The sequence below is a fragment of the Acipenser ruthenus genome, chromosome 10 (assembly GCF_902713425.1).
Source record: "Acipenser ruthenus chromosome 10, fAciRut3.2 maternal haplotype, whole genome shotgun sequence".
NCBI lineage: Eukaryota > Metazoa > Chordata > Actinopteri > Acipenseriformes > Acipenseridae > Acipenser > Acipenser ruthenus.
In genome coordinates, this window is record NC_081198.1 from 10,555,727 (window position 1) to 10,577,322 (window position 21,596).

Genomic DNA, 21,596 nt, shown 5'->3' on the forward strand with positions numbered 1-21,596 from the left:
AGGTAATGAGGCTGGACTATTTCACTTTTTATCTAGCACTACAAATTTGCTTGTTAAATGAAAGTTTCTGGATGTTTACAGCACATTGTCTCCTCACAAAAAAAACAAAAAAATACCACCACACACAAAGTAAATATCTGTTAATGACTATCAAACTGAATAATGGTTAAAGCATACTCAGTGCATCTCTCTTTTTTAATACCGAGTTGTGGCAGGGCAGAAGCCCTGCTGCTGTAAATAGTGTGGGTGTGGGAATGGAAGGTTGGCAGGGATAGGGTTAAATCTGTCTCTAACAGCAATGTATATAACCACATGTATAAGAGGAAGTAGAAATCCTTTGTTTGGGAGTTGATGTTTAGGGGAGTATTTGAGAAGGTAACTGTATGTAACTGTGTGTAACTATGTTGTGTTTGAGGTACTGAAGGCGAATGCCCAGCCTACGTCTTATTGATTTGTTTGAACCTTTTATTTTGGCCTCTATGCCTTGTTTAGTTGTTTTTTGTTGGTTTAATAAATGTGCGCAACAGCACTTTAACTGCAGCCTCTTCTCTCTTTCCTGCCGATACCATCTTGGGCCAACGCGCTATCCTGCCACAAAAGTCAATTACATTTTTTTTTAAATTACCAATAAACAATGAGAGCGTAGTTTTGACAGGGCTATACATTGATAAGAACAACTACAGGTGAAAGATGCAACTACAGTCTAAAATCTACTATTACATTTACAATAGTTTAGGTCAGAAGTGTAATGGAAGCAAAGCATTTTCAGATGCTGATTCTGTCCTGCCAACTGCCTTTGAGCTGTGGGTACATAACAAAACACTGTTTGCACGGCTTCCCGATCCTGTCACACGCACTGCCACTGTGCTTCCCAGAGTCATGTTCTCTGCCAGTCGCAGCCAGTTTGCCAATTATACAAGCTGCTTCCCAGGCACCCGACAAAAATTCAACAAGACTGCTGTGCAAGCTTACCCTAATTAACCATCAGCTTAATTAGACAATTTACTGTGTAATTAGCAGGAAATTAGTCAACACCTTTCAAATCTCACTGACTGCTTTGACAGGCTTGTTTGCTCTACACATTCCAACACAAGCACCATGTGGTTTTTATTTAAAAAAATAAATAAATAAATAAAGTCTCCATGTGACACATTGACTCAGACGCAAGAAAGTGTTAACAGTAACAGGGCAGGATGATAGAAATGTCTTTTGTCCCATTTAAGCTGGTATATTTATTTTGTCAGCCATTTTGTTCTGTAGCTGTTTTGTGCACATTTTCATCACTCTCGTAACTAGTGTCATCATCAATGGGAAGGCATGAACATCTGAGCGCAGATTCTGCAATCTAAAGAGGAAATACATACAGTATATCATGTGTCTGTCTCAAGTGTACAATACACTGAGCTGTAGAATACATTGCAGGTGTCATTCCAGTGCACACAACAAATCACTATGGTTTCACCACAGCAGTGTGGAGTAGTGGTTAGGACCCTGGACTCTTGACCGGAGGGTCGTGGGTTCAAATCCCGGTGGGGACACTGCTGCTGTACCCTTGAGCAAGGTACTTTACCTAGATTGCTCCAGTAAAAAAAAAAAAAAACAACTGTATAAATGGGTAATTGTATGTAAAAATAATGTGATATCTTGTAACAATTGTAAGTCGCCCTGGATAAGGGCGTCAGCTAAGAAATAAATAATAATAATTCAATGGACAATTCCACAGTATGTTGAATGACATTTTTACAAATGTAAAATTGAATTACATGCAGACAACCTGTTCCACAAATGTAGCCTTAATTTTCTGAAAATATTACATATAATCTATATAATTTGAATTGATATCAAGTTCCATCACAAATGGACAACTGTTTATCTCTATATACCTAAAAATGTACAGCAAGTAACATAAGAACGGACAAGAAAGTGCACCGTATTAGTGTTGGTGGAATATGCATCTGCCATAGGTCATCATGTACTGACCTAACCATATTTACAGGTAATTTTTGGTGCAGTAATAAGATTAAAGCATTCAGGAAATCATTTCCTGATTTATATATTGTTTGCAATAGAAGATGACTTATATGTCCCCAGCATTTCAGGGGATTGGAGATTTTAAATATTGGCCAAGGATCGAGGGATTTGTGAATTGTAATATTTTTAACAGGGACACCTGATGCCTACGATCAGTCACTGTTTTGTATTGTTTTCCCAAATGCGTTTATTTACAGTACATTTTATTTATAACAATTTCCATATTCAAAGGAACACCAACTCCTAGTGCCTTACTCAAGATGAAAATTAGAACTGACTGAACAAGCAGGCAAACTCAATTTAAAACCAAAAAAGTGATCATCTATTGTGAAAGGCAATGAAGTTATGCAACATTTTCATGGCCATACAAGCCCCATAAACTATACTAATATATTCTTATATTTACAAAAACATGCAGAATCAACAGACGCTACTTGCACATCAGCTGTGACAATGACATGGAAGTGAAAAAAATAATATTACTTTTTTCTATAACTAATATATACAGGGAGGAGGGATCTTCATCAATGTCATGATGAAAAAAAAAAAAAAAAAGGAGAACAAAGTGTATGCATTTCCTGTTGCTATGCACAATTCTGTTTTTGGCAAGTGTACGGATAATTATCCTAAAATTTTGAAATATCTTCATTACTTCCAATTCTGTTCCTGGAAAGGTATTATTGTTTTTAAGAATCTGTGAAATCCATCAGCGTTTTCTAAAATGCAGAAGTACCCTCTACTGCAAAATGTGTATGGTAGTGCATGCTGTAACTTGGCTGGTACCAATTTAACTAAACATTTAAGATTTCCATTTTGATTAAAAAAAAAAGTATGTTTACCAATAAGTTTTTTTACAACAGGTTGTAAGTTTCCTCTGAAAAACAGATACTAGTAAAGCAGAAATCTTACAGAATGTAGATAATAGCCTCATCAGTTGATAATGTAATGGTTTTGCTACACTGAAGACCCTGGTATAAACTGATTTAATGAGATGCATGATAAAAATTGAATAATTACTGGAAAAATTCACATGGAACAATCTTCAAATTTACTTTTTATATTGGTGTGGATAAAGTGCTTTAGTCTCATTAACAATTCAAGGTGTAATTTTTTTTTTTTTTTACTTTAATGTCTCAAACTAAAGGTCTTTAAAGGCAGTGACATGGCACAGTGATTAATCTCCAACATATCTGTCAATGTGCTAATTGGGCCCCTGTGGCCTGATCTATCAAAGATTTCCTGATTTTCCTGGTTCAATCTGCTGTACAAAAATAGATCTTTAGGGTTTCTAATTAACCAGGGCCAGTCTACATTTATCAATTGCAGGTTCAACTGTCCAATGTCTTGTTTGTTGTGAACAAAAGAACAAACAAGAACGAATGGGGTTTCAGGCAGTTTTTCAATTCTGAATTTTGAATGAGCTCTTAACTTCACACATAGCCTACATACACTATTTTCTAAGTACTTAAGTTTTTATTTTCCTTTCACCAAGTCAAAAACAATGATGTCCAGCTTAATGACATTACATCATTAAATATAATTTCCTACTACATTTAGGGAAAATGTGTTTCTTTTTTAAACCAATACATAGTTTTCTACTACGGTACTTTATTATCATAACGATAAGATCACATTTAACAAATGTGTTACACAAATAACAAATAAATACAATACATATGTATTGATTTTCTTTTTTTTTTTTTTTTACTCTACCCAAAGAAATCCTCGATGCACTTTCAATACCATCAACACCATACCTCTGTACTGCTTTCATATGAATGTGACTGTGACTATGAGCAGGATATTAAAAGCAGTCCCTCATGTTTAAGTATAATGGTAGCAGAATACAGCCTGTTCATTCATATTTGACATTAAGAGCTTATTTATCTATCTCCCTAAAGAAAGCCTCATACAGTCTTCCACACGGAGCACATAATAAAGAATAATAGGATTTCTGTTTACCAAGATATTAGCTGGTATTTCACTGCAAGCTGACAGTATCACTGCAAGAGTATATTAGACCCCAATCTGGCATCCACAAATGTCAAGAGAAAAGAAATCATGCAAGCTAGAAGCACACTAAATTCTTTATATAAAAAAAAAAAAAAAAAAAAAAAAAAAAAAAGGGGAGACAAAGTTCAAACATATTTGAGCTCAAATCAGAGCAATATTCAGCTGTCAGTCTAACAGCTCAGCCTGGGAGCAATGGTGTCTGTAGGATGGGATAATACAATTTCAAGCAGATGTTCAGGCTGTGTTCTAATTCATATTGAACTCCACTGGTGAGCATTTAATTTCTCCATCGTGTGCATGCAAGTCGAATTGCACTTCATCAAAACTGAATTCCTTAACATTTATATCTCATATGATAGTTTACCTTTTTTTTTTCTTTTTTTAAAGCAACCTTTTGTCATATGCTGAATGTCTAAATTTGTCGAATTGCAAATGTTTTTGAGTATTTTTGCATAATTGCAGAGTATTTTTGCATAATACAGAAAGCAGATAAATATATAATACATTCCTTGCAACCTTTTAATGCAATTCAATGTATTCTTCTTCTTCTTCTTCTTCTTCTTATTATTATTATTATTATCATCATCTTTAAAATTCTTTAAAAACAAAAGCTGACCTTTGGAATTTGAAAGTGTAGCTTTGTAGGTGAAGACGGCATTCAAACCTGTAAGACCAAACTGTATAATGTATAATGTGAGATTTTACAACACCATTTCATTTCATGCAGTTCTTTAAAAATCAGCATTTTGCTTGAAGGTTGGTGACTAAATTATTCTGAAAGTCAATTAACTATTATGCAAGAACTGCGTAGAAACCTTTATAGTCACTTTAGAGATTCGTGTTACTATTACAACATAAGAACATAAGAAAGTTTACAAACGAGAGGAGGCCATTCAGCCCATCTTGCTCGTTTGGTTGTTCGTAGCTTATTGCTCCCAGAATCTCATCAAGCAGCTTCTTGAAGGATCCCAGGGTGTCCGCTTCAACAACATTACTGGGGAGTTGGTTCCAGACCCTCAATTCTCTGTGTAAAAAAGTGTCTTATATTTTCTGTTCTGAATGCCCCTTTATCTAATCTCCATTTGTGACCCCTGGTCCTTGTTTCTTTTTACAGGTCAAAGAAGTCCCCTAGGTCTAAATTGTCTAAACCTTTTAGGATTTTGAATGCTTGAAATATTCTGAACAGGGGAGCTTCTTTCATACCATTTCCATTTCTAGTTTTACTAATCAAAGAATGCCAGCAAGAACAGAACAAACTGATGTTGCCGATTACTTTTCACATCACCGGAATTACAACTTAAAATTAAAACAAAAGAATTGTAATAGCACCTAATAAACAATTCATGACTTTTTCAAGAACAAATGTTAAGTTACCAGTAGGCTGATATGCTCATGTCTATTAACAGTTGAATGAATCCTCCAAGTAATTGTGTTTCTTGAAATAACTATTTATTATAAACAGTTTCAAAAAGTAAAGAATATGAAGCAAGGTTTTAAACTCCAGTCATGCCCAATGAATAAGGGATCCCAGGGAGAGTGACATCTCTGTGAAATTGCTTAGGGTGGGTTGCGCACATCGAGATCAAGATTCGACCCAATCTAGGACTGACTAATCCGGGATTGAATCCTGGATTCATTTCTGTTGCGCAGATCAAGGCTGGTTACAGATTTAAAACTCACCCATTAATCCTGGATTCACGGTGGCTGTGACACTGGTTGATTATGATACATCGTCTCGTGAAGTGATACATTAGAGCATAACCATGGCTACAACAAGTAAAACCGTTGCGTTTTCTTTATTTGAGAAAAACCTGTTATTAAATTTAATTCTTGATAACAAAAATGACAAAGAAATTATAGAAAATAAAAAGGCGGATAACGTAACTTTAGCACGGAAGGAGTCAACCTGGGCAAAGATCAGTGCAGAATTCAATTCCCACAGTGGAGTAAACTGTCGGGAACTGAAGCAGTTAAAACTATTATATATTATTATTTATTTCTTAGCAGAATTTAAAGGCTAAAGCAAAAAAAAAAAAAAGACGGTTTCCAGGGAGAAACAAAAGCAACACGTGACTGGCGGTGGACTTCCCCTGACAGCAACAGATAGCATCTCAAAGAAATTTACTCCGTTTTTGCCCCAGCAATTTGATAGTCTCCCAAATCCATACAATAATGATGCCTGTTCCAACAAGGAAGCTTCCACCGGGATAGGCTTTGGACAGTTGTAGAAAACAAACAAAATAAAAAAAAACAAAGTTTGTTTGTTATTAGATTTAAAATATATAAAGGCAAACTTGAACCAAAATGTTTTCATACAATTAATTCAATATTAAACTAATAATAAATACACTGTGAAACACTAGGGATGTCCTACTTTTGTTAATATAAATTCTGGAAGACAGACAGGATATGGTAGGTTCTGTAACTGCACGTAAACTCTCCCAATCACAACAAAGTAATTATATTGCATATTAACATGTTAAAATACTAATGTTGCTGCTTCTTGTCACTACTAATATGCCTGCTATTGATACCATTAACTCTTTTCGTATTCTCTTTGTCAACCCACAGCAGTTCAGACATGTTACTTATTGGCATTGTAGCATGTATACCTACCTTGTTGAGAGAGAACGTCTTTGTGAGAGCAAAGCCCCAGCCCTCCTCAAAAGCTCGTCGGATCATGGCAGTGCTGGTTGTTGGAGGAGCGCTGGCTAGACCAAAGGGATTTGGAAACTTGAGTCCTGCCATCTCTACGCTGATGTCCACCAGGTCAATCGGAGAGTAAAACATTGGTAGCTGGGGTTTGGGTGCAACAGCAGAGCCATGCAGTGACTGAGAAAAACAAAAACGGACAGAAAACAATGTTGCAGTTCATTATTTCAATGTATTTACAGTCCGCTTCATACATGATGTTTATAATAACTTCTGCTGTACTTTGTATAGTAATGTGCTTATAAATATACTATCCAGTCTACTTTAAAGTCATACATAAAATGTCTGCAGTAACATGTAATTGTATACAACACCAATCCTTTGGGTACCATAATTTGTGACAAACACTGTGACATGTAAGTCCAATATTGTACTGCTAGGGTGTTTTTCTTAATGACAGTAATTTCCAAACAACATGAACATGTTTCTGATTTATTCTACACACATTCCAGTTTAGCAACATACACATACGTGGAGAAAGAAATATGGCTAAGGAAATGTGGTATGAAAAAATGATATACTAATGGTTACATTATTTTATCATCAACTCAATTACACCAGTACATTATCTTGTCTGTTTTAGCAGGATCAGCAGAAATCAGGCATTAGTGATGTCAAGACGTTAAACCGTGTCTGCCTGCGTCCGGGCTGTCTACATAGTAGAAAGCCAGAGATGAATTGAACTTCAGATTGGAGTGAGGCTCAAAATATATTATTGCTCGTGTTATTATTTTAAATTGGCGCTAACACACTAACCATTAATCCTGAACATGTTAAATTTTCACAGTTTTTGTATCACTCAACCTATATTGATACTTTATAAATCACATGTTTTTATGGAAGCATTGTTTCAGATGACATACAAGAGAAAACTATTACGGTATAATAATTTCTTTCAAAGTTAAGACTATAAATTATATATATATATATATATATATATATATATATATATATATATATATATATATATATATATATATAACCATTTTTTGCTCCATATAGATTGTGTAGGTTTGTAAAGCACCAAGGGGTGTTTACACAAAGGATGCAATATTGCACAGTACAGTACAGTATTGTAAATTAACATCAGACATGAAGAATGAACAGTTACATCTCAAAGTGCTTTTTATTCAATTGAAACGATAAATGTTGGCACTGTCTGAGAACAACATCATATACAACAGCAACATTACAGGCTTTTATAACTACTGACAACATTTCATTACCATATGACATATATAAAAATACAATACACATGAATAACTTACAGCTGCATAAAATGTCACTTAAAAAAGCCCACAGTTCACTTGACATATTACCTATTTAACCCTTATTAAGGCTACAACACTTGGACCGCTATGGTCCTTTATTTGTGATACAAATCTTCATCTTTAAAGTAAACAGGAACCCGAGCGTTCAGTTGAAAACAGAAACAGACAATTGTTTTAACCATGCCTAAAACTCAGTTTAAACAGCATTGAATTGTTCAATAGTTGGGTTTAGTGGCTTTCAATTCTCTAATATTTCACTAGATGTTTTATCAAAATGAAAAAAAAAATACAAAAGGCACTCAGTGCAAGTCATACATCAATACTCCCTTTTAATTAGCAAAGTGTCTATTAAACAGCTATAATTGTGTCTAATGATATAACAGCTTAACGACTTTGGTTCTCAAGTAAATACACAAATTGTGTTATAAAGCAGATCAGAGGCCTTATTGAGTGCAGTGTTTTCTCATTTTCACCACTGTTGTCAAAGGCAGGTGTAGTGTTTTCAAGTCAACATTTGGGAGCCATATTTTAACCCCTTCAGTGCTAGAGGGCGCACAGTGTACGCCATAAAAATGTCCTCATAAAGTGCTAGGGGGCGTACGGCGTACGTCCTAAAATAAACTTCACTGTAACACCGGCTGTCAGCATCCGATCATTTATTTAATTATTTATTTATTTTACATAATGTGTAGAAGGGTCTAAGCGCTCAAAATGTGAATGGTGTATCAGTCACGTCATTTAAAAAGTGCATAACTGACGTGTAAACTGCTCTGTATACGATTTCTCCATGTAAAGGTTGGTTTATACTTCTCTCGCAGACAAAAGCCATACATCAGTTGCAGACACGTCTACGGGTGCACCAGAAGGACGGAAGCACCCCCGAGTTTGCAGACTTTTTGACGCAGCAAAGTGGTCGCAGCTGTCGGTCGTACTTTCATCCAGGCTGTGTTACTGCCGGTGTCGACTTGTGACTAGGGTTGCCAACAGGCTCCACAATCCCGTGACACAGAGACAGGATTTTGAAATTGCCTCTCATGAATTAAGTGAATGTGTAAATTGGCTCCTATATATTTCTGAGCAGCAAACAAGTAAAACTGATCAGCTGTTCTCCTTACTGCCTCCGATCAGACGTATTGAACAGCTGAGCAACGCTACTGATTTGATGGGGAAAGTAATTGCATACAGAAAATAAATAGCAACGTTAACTTATTAGTGACTCAAACATATAAAAAGAATAACAATACAAATAAAAATACATTGTAGTCATTATTATTGTTATTATACAAGTAGTTGCTGCTCATGGTAGCTTATGTAAGCACCAATATTCATTTACGCTTTAATTTCATTCCGTTTAGAGGCAAGTTTAAAATCCTGTTCTGTTCATGTTTATTGGGTTCCTCAAAAACTTGCTCTATCGCGATTCACTGGCTTGCGACCATGCAACAAATGTTGGATTTTTTCAACATCATCCGACCCTGTGCGTTTTGCGGTCGCAGACACATAAGAAAAGGCCATACGACTTTTCAAAAAAGACGCAGCTCGCAGGCAGTGCGGATGATGTCACTCCGACCATCGGAGAACACTGACGGAGAACAAAAATTGGGTCGCAGTCGGAAGTATAAACCAGCCTTTATTCAATGTCAGATGCGGAAGTCAAATAAGCAAACAAAAAGGTCTGTATTATATTTTTTTATAGTGCTTTGATTGGCGCAACTTTTGATGGACACAACATTTAGGACCTATTTTTAGCAAACTTAATCTTACTTTTAATAGTTATTATCAGAACTGATTGATTACTATACTGTATGCTGTCTCTGTTGTACCGTGGCATATGCAGTAGTAACTCAGTGCTTAGGCACGCTGTGTTTGACCAATCGCTTCTGACATTTTAGTATATTTGTGGGAGGGTCTAGTCTCCAAAAAGTGAACGGTGGATTGATCACGTCAATCAAACGGTGAATGATTGATGTCGAAACTGGCCTATAGGATTTTTCCGTGTTGTTCAGTCTGGAATCCAGCAAGTCAAACAAACAAACTGAAGAGTTTTATATTTCGGATCGTGGTTTGATTTGAGCAAATCCTTATGGCTGCAACATTTAGCAGACTGTCACACGGCTGGCTGAGTGGTGACGTCAGAACCAGGAAATGAATAACACAGACAGATGAAATGAAATGATGAAAGCGCATGCTTGCGCCGGTTTATTATAAAATAAAAAGGTTTTAACAAAACACAGGACACGGCACTTGAGCCAAAATAAATAGACGAACAAAATGATAAAACAGTAAACGAACAGACAAACAAACACGGTGAGTGAAATAATACTTCTTCTTCTTATTATCTTGGTTTCTTTTCCTTCCTCCTCTCCACACCCGTTCTCCACTCACCGAACACACAACCCCGAGTGAGTAAAACGTGCATCTATATATACTGTTGTGCTGGGATTCAATTACTAATTAATTATTCACTTGAATCCCAGCACGTGAATTAATTACGTGCAACCTCGTGCTCACATATTAAATACTTTAAATGCACGTGAAGTGATGTGCAATCCCATGCCTAAATACAACTATACATTTTAAATAACTCGTGCTGCACACACCCATTTATATCCCGTGCAGCCATCTCTATACACCAACATTAACACACCACACGCAACATACAACACAGAAATGCACACAGGGGCGGAGCACATTGCCACACAGACCCACAGGAGATATTTGTCAAATTTTATTTTCAACAGTTATTTTCAGAACTAATCAATCGTTATTGATTGCTGTATACTGTCCCAGGATGTCGGTGCCCTACAGGCTGTGAGTGAGTAATCGCTTACAAGATTTTAGGATATGTGTTGACTTTTAAACAATTCAGTCCCAAATTCAAGAAAAACCTCTAGCACTGGAGGTTGAAAAACCCTTAGCAGCAAAGTGGTTAAAGCTAGAGCAAAAACTAACTTCCAGTAAGCCATAAAACAACTGCAAACAAACCAGCAACAACCATTGTAGTGCTCCAGTTTTATACTATTACAATTGTTGCACTTTTTATTTTCATTAATACATGTTACACATGTGTCATTAGTGGTAATAAACCAATTACAGTGCTCCCCCTTTATAACGCAGTAGCCGGGAGCCATAGTAAAGAGACTGTGCTGTTTGTGTTCCACCTTACAACGAGAATACTAGTGTTAGTGTAATGGCATTATGGGGCAAATGGAAGCCATGACCGTACTGCCTTATGACCTGTTCAGCAGTATAAAGGGCCGCCTTATAAAAGGGGGAGCACTGTATATACATACATAAATTTAAAAAAAAAACAAACAGACTTAAGTCCACTTTAGAAAAGAAGGCATACATTACACGTTATACGTCTAATGCAAAAATGCTTTTACCCCCAATTTCTCCCCCACAAAAAGACTGCAAATATATACATTGTTGTGTTGCATGTTATGACTGCACAGGAGTAAATGCTTTTTTCCAAATGTATTGGAAAGAAAAAATGAAGATGTGCACATGCTTATTGGAAAGTACAAGTGACCTGGAAAGATTCTAAAAATGAATTTGTAAACAATACAGGAAATTGTTTGATTCATTTCCTCTTCCATAGTCCATTACTGTAAAAGCAATTCAATCTGCAGTTCTTCTCTCTGTACAAGTAGTAATTGAATCTACAAACAAACACTTAACTTTACTATCTGATGACCTTACAACAATTAACCTGGAAATGAACTCATCCAGTCTCCGAAGCACTGTGCTTTATGACACTGGGGTAAGGTCAGGGGGTTGCTCTGAAAACTTTGGGGAAAATGTTTCAAAATCAGTATTTTTCTGCACATTAATATTATGTTTGTTGTTTTATTATTTTGCACATCTATAACAGAAACTGGCATTGACATCTTTGCAACTCATAAAACTATTGCTAGCTGATGTAAATACATACTGTATATGTACTTGTACTGATGGCTTTAACTGACAAATTAAAAGCCACAAGTAACTTTTTAGCATTGCAAGAGAAAGGGTTTGTGAACCGTCAAAGCCCCTAACAATCCTAAATATTCAAACACAGAACACCTGCTGTGCCTGCTTCTACTTACTGTCAGCAGTAAACTAAAATGTTTAAAGAATATTCAAAAGAAAACAAAAAAAGGAAAAACAGGCATACTGTGCTTACATCTGTGGATAAAAGGACCATTCCCCTGGTACCAGTTATTGTCTGGTTATGACATTTATAGATTCCCTCAGTCCCTACCATCATAAGCTAGATCTGTAAGTGTGCGATAATATCTTCACTTTCACACTGTGTTTAATGTACTGCATGTGAATTTTAAAAGGCAAAGCAAACGATGGGTTTTGTAGAACATATTCATCCCAGGAAAAGCAATGCGCACCAAAATATCAAACGTTGCATAGAAATGAAATGAGATGAAACATTGAAAATGCCTAGCATTCCACTGCAATGTTATACAGATAGGACTCAATGATGGAAATCTTCCTAAACACACATTATCCTGTTGCTTTTCAGTTCCTCGCCAGAATTTTAAAATGTATTCATCCTGGTAGTGTCAAGAAAACAGTATTACTTACTGTAACCATCCCCACAATATTTGTTATTATATTCATAACAGTGACTCCGATATGTATGTATACCCATACAGTATCTGGGGTCAACAACAGAATTAATAACTCAGCTTAAACTCTATTATGAGTAGGACTCATGTGTTATATATTCTCTTGGCAATTTTGCATTTTACCAGCATTAGTTACTATTTTACAGTTTTCAGCATTTTTTTACAATTATTTTTATTGTAGTTACATACAATGCCATCTACAGCGTCAGTTTATTTTAAAAAGCACATACTGTATTCTCCATTTGAATACTGTACCTTTATTTATTTAGTTTTAAAAAATCACAAAAAACATTATGAGTTCAAACCGAATCACTGTTATTCATAAGGATATTGCTTTTCATTAAATAATGAATGCTAGTGCAGTCAGAAGTAACTATTGTGCCCTTGGTCTTGCCAAGTGTGCCACATTGAAAATAACTGCAGTAAAATCCTCTGGTTAAACACAGACTGTAAGAGTACCTGTATGTATTTGTGAATGTGCCAGGAGGCCTGCTTTCCATCGTTCACTGACTCGACAGTAGTATTAGCCAGCCCTGCAACGTCTCCACCGGCAAATACCCATGGCTCACTGGTCTGCATAGTCTCTGGATCCAGCTCAGGGAGACCCCATCTGTTAAACTTAATGGGAGTCATGGCCTCTTTCACTGTTAGAAAGAACAAAATCAGAGAAGAGAACTGATGGACCAAAAATCATACACAGAAATATAAAAGACTGAGATGAGAGATTAGAGATGACAAATGACAGGTTTTCCCCTGCAAAAACTGTGTTCAGCATTACACCTTTCAGTGCTTTTCATACACCTGTCCTAAAGCCAGATACTTTGTTAGACTGTCCTGCATTACAGATTCATCTCCTAGGCATGCCACTTTTCAGCATGGATGATGGCCTACATCTATCAAAGAAGACCTTGTTATATACAGAAGCAGTTTGTAAAAGATGTATTGTGTACTATTAGCATTACTGTGTGTTTGTATACTGTTTTTTTTACTGTTTTTGTATATATATATATATATATTTGTTGTTTTTGTATATATATATTTGCTGGTTTTGTATATATATATATTTGCACACTGAAACCACTTAACCATTTACAAAAACTGTAAATAAAACATAAAATGCAATGAGACAAAGTAAATCGTGAATTTTAAATTAAAACAAATTTAGGTTAAATAAACACAAACATAACCTGTACTGAACTTGAGTACTGAATGTGGTAAATATACTGAAAATGACTGTGGGTCAAAACCAATGGGACTAAGACAAGGGTAGGGGCCTTCTGTGTCTTTTGCAAAGAATTGTACGGAACCTTTTTTAATACAGATAGCCCCCAAAGCCACCTATAAACAATAAACTAGTACTACAATAAACAATAAACATAACAGAATTTGTGCATCTGCATATATTTTCTTAACGCTAGAATATTCCCTTGTGAATTTAGTGTGAATGAGAGCTTCCCCTCACAGCTCCATGAGCGAGCCCACTTTAGTCAAGACCTGAACATCCTTTTGCTATTCTTCCATGGGCCTCTCTTTAAATTTGGCAATTGTGCATGATATGTGCAATCGCCTGAGATTCCACAGCTCATCTTCCCCATAAAGCTGCTGCAAGAAACCTGGGGCAACTATCGGAGAACTCTGTCTTAAAATCCTAAAAGACACAAGCAGCAGGTTGTCAGGATAAGGGATGACTGCAATATCTTGGTGATGGCTTGAAGATGTTTACTGCCCTGAGCTTTAGGACTGCTTTCAGACCCAAACACTGCATGATTATCTTCTGCATTATTCTATTTAACAAAAACCCATTCATGTAGAGGAGTTGTTTGTTTCTTTTCTACTGTGAAAAGGCTACGGAGTGTGACAAGGCTTTAGCACTTGAGAGAGATTATTCTTAAATAAAATTGCTTCTAAAAGAACCCACTGACAGTCTCCAGGGAGAACTATACTGGCAGATGCAGATTGCCAAGGTCCATTAAACAGAAGAAGCCATGCTGTCTTATATGAAACAATGAGGAATGCATAAATAAAAAAATAAAAATATACCATAAATATAGCCTATGAAAAAACATTGTACTTAATATTGTATTAAAATAGCATTAAAGATACAGCTAATTTTACTAATATGTCCATATATATATATATTTGACATCACTAGAGCAACCAGTGAGCAGCTACATTTATTACTTCCGTAGGCTGCCTTCCACAGCATTCACTCAACACTCTCAGGAGGAAAGCCTCTCTGTGCAGCATGTGATTTTAAGAATTAGCTTCAAAATGAGTAATATTCAAAAATAAATCTAATAAAGCATTATTATTCTTTGACAATAACAAATGTAGGCTAGGAAAGGTGTGCTCAATGCTATTGCAAACCAACAAGGAATGGTTAGCCATCTATATTAAATTCCTTCGACATGATATATAATGACACTACAGGTCTGCTTTGTATGAAAATGATGCTCTAGCATCTTTACCATGCCTCTGATTTCTTGTTCTGAATATCTTTGCTTTTTTATTTATTTATTTATTTATATTTCAAACCAATATATTTAATATTGCTGTTGCATCCTGTCCTGGTACCTAATCCCTTCTTGTGTTGTAGGTCAGATTTACTCCCCATGGCCTTTTTACTGCAAACTGTCCATGTGACCACTGGAAGTAATAAATGAACCAGGAATACTCCTACTACATATTTAAAAACCACTTATAAAAACAGAAGCCTTGGCTGTCACCTTTTTAAAAGATCACTCCCTCCTTTTACAGTAAACATACTACTGTATTTTCACATTGCCAAAATCTCTGTGGGTCATCCCAGCCATCAAGGTTAATAATAGTTCAGCAATTAAAGAGAGAAAAATTGTTCTTCACTGTTAGTACATACTGTACTGTATACCGAAGGCAGTATTAACCTCAGCAGCAGGCACTGCCCAACAGGCAACTGACCTTGTCTTTTATAAGCTTTCAACTCATATATCTAGAACCCGAGGCTTCAGAGGGGATTATTGCTGAAATACATTAAAAAATAATTAATTAATTGAAACAAAAAAGAAATACCAGTTTCTGAAATGCTTGGGCACTTTGCTGTTGGAATTATCTTTACTATTGCAAATCACCTGGCAGCTTGTTCTTGCCTAGGAGCTTATCATTCTGTCACTCTAGTGGGCCAGCCTCCTAGCCTGATTGCTGAAAAGATTTTCTAGCTATCTCAGCTCTTCTTGCCATATACGCAGCTAAGCTTCTTCATGGGACATGACAAGATAAAAAAGTGGATAAGTACTGTAATGCATATCTGTATCAGAAAATATAGGTTCGGAAAAATACTTTTATCAGCAAAATATTACAGGGTTTTTTTCTTGCTAAAAAGAAATTGCTATTGAAAAATCAATGATGAGTTAAGAACGACACAAAATGTACACAAACGGGTGGCTGATCTTTAAAAGCTCGACAGAAAATTCACCTAAATACATTTTATCCAGTCCATTTTTTTTACATTTACTGACTAAAGCCAACCTGGCTTAGCTTCCCAGTTCTTTGTACGTCATCCAGTGGTACAGCCACAGACAAAGACATTGTTTAGCAGAAACAAACATGTTTTGAGCTCTTGGTCTCAAAGGATCTCTGGACCTTCATCTGTAACATTTACTAAATTTTGAATTCAGATGTGTCCATGAAACCCATTAAGATCTTTCCAACCTTAAAGTTTTGGAATACAATTGCATCATTTGACTGCAGCAAACCGTTATGTTTAGTTTGGGGATACTGAATTGAGTGTAGAATAACTAAGACAACATCTGTTATTAAAATAGGGATTTAATTAATCCAGTGATTCAAAATTAACCAAGGGAATTTCCAATGACCTTTGCAGTACCAAACAAACAATTCTGTCCTTTAATGCACCTAGGCCTCATTAGAATATTTCAACAAGACTGTCTCCTGACTAACTTCATCAGCTTACTGAACATCAACAGAATCGTTTTAAGTAATAAAACATAATTATGTTTGTTTGTTTGTTTGTTTGTTTGTTTTTTTGGTGGGGGGGGGGGGGGGTACATAATATTTAAAATGATTCAAAACATCAAAAAGGTTGCCTAAAAGAGCCTAGGTTGCACAAATGTGTATTTGCCTGCCATAACTAATTACGTATGCATATACAACATGTTCAATTTGAACTTGTTTAAATAGCAGACATTCTCATCAGCTCCAGTATATCTGTGATGCTTCAGTAAACAGTTTAATGGTTTGGTGGGTAACCTATTCAAAAAAAAAAAAAAAACAGTGTTTCCAGCTTAAGCAGCTCATTACTGTGTGTTTTTTTTCTTTCTATATATATATATATATATGTATATACACAGGACAGTTTATTTTACAGTAAATTGACATTCATTAGTTTACTGAAAGACCTTAATAGAACAATTTATCTAAATAATCTCTTAAAGAAGTATTTGTTTCTTATGCTTAATTGGTTTGTTTTCAGATTATACACCCCACCCCCCAATTTCACGGGGCATTATAAAAGTGTCTTTGGAAGTAAAGCACCCTCTGCTTCCAAATGTTTCATGGGGGTAACTTTCTGAAAGATGTCATTCAGTAGAATGGAAAGGTTGGAGTCTATGTTGCAGATCTTCTAAAAGCATTCTATATGCATAATTGTACAAATTGTTACACCACTTGGTGGATTTTAATAATATGCTCATCCACTGCACCATCTAGCATACCGTTTTTTTAAAGGGTAAATAGCAGGGTTTCTGTAAAATATAGCGTTACACGTCCCAACGTGTTGCTACAACTGTTTAAATAACATACCTGTAATTTGTATTTATATTGTGAACATCCTGAAAACCTTTTACACTTAGAAACTTTAAAGTCCGTTTTAAAGCTCTAGTGCATTTGGGTTTGAAATCTGTCCTCTAAATCACTGCAGGAAGAGTGATTTAAGGAAAAAAAAAACAAACAAAAAAAACAACACCCACACACACACAACAAGTGCTCTCGTTTTTTTGTTTGGTGCCACATCTTGGATCGTTATTGCTGTGTTACCTGTTTGACCTTACACTATCAGTGCACTAGAGCAGGCATTTTCAAAAGAGCTTTGAAACTGACTTTAAAGTTATAAGTGAAAAAGGTTGTCCGGATGTTAACAATAAAAATTTAAAATTACAGGTACGCAAGTTAAATATATTTTGTTGTGGTGGCCAACACATACACATCAGAAATATTGATATAAAATAGAATATATATTTAAACATCAACTGAAGAATATCATCTATAATATACAAATCAGAATAATGCGTGGCATTAGGTCAAATCCCATTGTTAGTACTGTATAAAAAATATTCTTACCTAGACGGGTGTATTCTGAGCAAAAAGTATCCCTGACGAGGCATAATGCAAGGAGAATGGGACATCTGATAGAACGGCTTGTCAACAAGTAGAGTTGCTACTTTAGATTCTCTCATGCGTAATGGTTAGCTGTATTTTTGATGTTACAATAAAATAGATAAGCTTATTAAATTCTAAAATCAGCAATACTTCACCTCAGAAAGGAAATAAAAAACATTTCCCACAAATGCAGCTTGATGACATGGGACTAAAACAGTATCTCAACCTTCACTAAAGCGATAGGTATCACATTACGTACTCCTGAAACCTGGTAAATAAAGATAAGCAGAACAGCAGTAAACATATTCATGAGGGAGCACCATATTTATGATGGTGCTAAGAACATTTTCCAAGAATAATTCAAGGTACTGCATGTGATACATGAATCCAAGTTGGGTGATTATTGTGGAGAAGTGTTTATCTCCAAGATGTGTAGTTAGAAGCCCATGAAAGTATTCCACAGACAAAAAAGGATTGCACAAAGCTTACTATTAGACCCCTTGATTTTTTCCTTCAGTGTTGTCAACAATATTCCCATTACTTGCCACCTCTTTCTGAAGAGGAAAAACAGCACCTTCTGAGACCTGGAAGGAAGATTAATTGGTGTGATCGCAGACGAAATGACTGACACTCAAAAATCAACCAGTTCTCAACATTTTATTTCACTTGCTGAAGCCAGATCCTACAGATGCTGACATCCCATCGTTACAGCTTGTAAAGACAGTGTGCCTCAAAAAAGTTAGTTAATCACGCCACTGTTTCACAGCCTTAATTTCTTGTATGATGGAATTAAATGTTCCACTTGTTAGAGTATTAGCCTTTGTAACAGTTAGTGGGAGCTGTATGTCAAAAGCTTGGAAAGATATACTTAGCAACCTGTGGTCAAATTGTGTACATATTCGTTGCTATGCACACATCGTTGCTCTGGCAGGAAATAAATGGTGAGATAACTTCAAGCAAGTGGACTGCTTTGTCCCTGTGATGAAGTCACTTTTAGTGAAAGCTCCATCTCCTCGTGCACGGTTCTTGCGATACTTGAGTGCTCGTTTGCCACTCACTTCCACCCGAGCCAGTTGTGACCAGGTGGAACACATGGTTCAAAAGTGTAAAGTACCACGCACAGTACTCTCAGTTCTACCTTGGGTTTGTGGAGCCACAGAGAATGGACTACAGGGATACGTCTGTTATGCGGGAGCTAGCAAGCCTGTTAGCAGTAGAAGACATGCATTCTGACCTGAAATACATTGCAGAGAACAGCAAATACACAAAGTGTACAACATTGTGCTGGATTTAATTTCATGGCTGGAGCATCTTGCATCATCAACCGACAATAGAAATGGATCTGCAGCCGCTCAAAGCGCTGCTGACAAACTCAGACAGTACAACCAAACAAACAAACAACCAGCAATTGATGTTCTCTGTGCTGTCTGTGCACTGGATCCAGAACACATAGGTGCTACTTGTACAGACTACGAGATTGTGAAACAGCAATTAAAGCTATCGGAGGAATGCTACACGGAATGGCCAATGTATTTGGGGATTGCCAAAGACAGGTCTACATTTGGAGATGATCCCCTCCGCTTCCCTTATTGTATTTTTATTTAAGTATTTTATATCAACAATGTGCGCTGTTTTTAAATCAATTTAGAACAGTGGTTTGTGTTTTATTGTCCTTATTATTTGAAATGTTATACTGCACCGTGCTTTAACCTGCTTTTCATGGTTACATTAAATCTTACCTACTGGGTCGCTTAACACTGATCCAAAGGCACTAATGATGAAATCTGCCTTCAAGCGAACAATCTGATCCTCGTCCTCAATCCAGTCTCCAGCTTCATCTTGTTCTGTTCGACAGAACTCCATACTGGCTATGCGGCCAGCCTTCGAAATAACTTTCCGTGGAGACAGGAAAGGCAGGAACTCACATTTCTCTTCTTTGGCAAGTTCCATCTAGAATAAATAAATACATTAATATGTGAAGTAAAATACATTTGAATAAACAACCAATAAATTAATGCAAAGCCTAATATACCACACAGAAAGATTAAGGTAAGCAATTTTTGAGTGGTTTTGTAGAAGCAGTAACGTATTCAAATTATAACAAAATGTGTATTACAGTCTATAATTCTGCTAAAACAGAGCTTTGTTCTGAATTGGGTTGCAATGCGACTCGCTTAAGTGTTTGGCCTGTACTGGACCTTAAGAACAAGGCCATATTGATTTAATAGTTTTGCAATCTGAATTCTGTACTATAGGTTAAATGAGATCATTAAAAGAAGCACACTGTACAACTTACTTAGCATTCATTTCAAAGTTTAAGGCGCATTACACATTTTTATCAATGTTTGTCCCTTAAATGTTGCATATTATCTTTAACCTAGATTAAACACATTATTTGTTCATCTTTTAATCATTTGAAGCAGAGAAATCCTTGTTTGATCTTTGAAAATATGATTACAGCCATATAAGTAACACCCAACTGAAATTGTTCTTTGTGTCGCTCTGTCTCCTTATGTGAGTTTGAGAAAAAAAACTAGTTTTGAAACTTTTTTATTTTATTTTACCGCAATTACCTGTTCAGAAGAAGTTCTTCTGTTGATTTAGAAATGTTGCCTCTAATTACTTACAACCTTAAATATTCCAAAAGCTTTTATAAATCTTTAAATTTATTAGGTGTAAAGATTCAAAATGCAAAAATACACTTGCCACGCAAGAATGCGTGTATATACAATTAGATAATGTGTGATACGGCCATGTGAAATGTCCTTGCATCAGATACTACTTAATTAAATTAAAATTAGCTAATACTGTTTAAATTATTATTATAGCCACTCAGACCTACAGCTTGTATGGTACAGCATCCTACTTGCAAGAAATATTCACAACTAAACAGAAAATGGTTCAATACAGATCTTGGACTTCAACATGTGACTGTGTATTGTAATTCTGATAACCAAAGTAAGCTACTGTATGTTTGTGACAGCTACCTAAGAATGCATAGCAATGCCATCTCATTTAACAATAACGAGATAAGGATTTCTTCATTTTTTATACTGCTCTTGGGTAATTTAGATCACTGCTCATGTATCCACAAACCTCACAGAAAGTCGAAGCTATCTTAATTATTTTTTTGCAGACCTACTGGAGTTTAGTAACTCCTTTTGGGAGTCTAAAAACCAAGCCTCCCCAGTAACCTGATAAACAAATGTCAGCTTTAGTGAGCAGCATCTGCTAAACGGAGAAAGCTATTGTTAGCAAAAGAAAAATAACAAAATCAGCGCTGTTGTAACCATCTGTCCCTATTTATACAAATGCCTACGGTACAGCTATGGCCAAAAGTTTTGCATCACCTAGAATTAAAAAATAAAAAATAAACTAAATAAATAAATGAATGACTGAACATAATTTAGATATTTTATTTATCATGTAATCAAAAGAGACTACACAATGATATTGCATAAGTCTACCACAGGCCATAATAGTACTACAGTATTTTATGTTGGATTTCAAAATGTCACAGTTTGTGTCAGTTGTTTGTTAAGTATTAGAAAACTACAAAGCGGTATGTAATTCA

General features: G+C 35.8%; 1 protein-coding gene across 3 annotated transcripts in view; it reads right to left on the bottom strand.

Annotated features, from left to right (window-relative positions):
• Positions 1-21,596, bottom strand: part of LOC117411703 (dihydropyrimidine dehydrogenase [NADP(+)]-like) — a 176,743-nt gene that overhangs the window by 76,676 nt on the left and 78,471 nt on the right. For all 3 annotated transcript variants that reach the window (XM_059031705.1, XM_034019392.3, XM_034924349.2), the window contains exons 11-13: positions 19,762-19,972; positions 13,109-13,293; positions 6,661-6,876 (exon numbers count right to left, since the gene is read on the bottom strand). In XM_059031705.1, the coding sequence (XP_058887688.1) occupies positions 6,661-6,876; positions 13,109-13,293; positions 19,762-19,972 (612 nt within the window). The remainder of the gene's footprint in view (positions 1-6,660; positions 6,877-13,108; positions 13,294-19,761; positions 19,973-21,596) is intronic.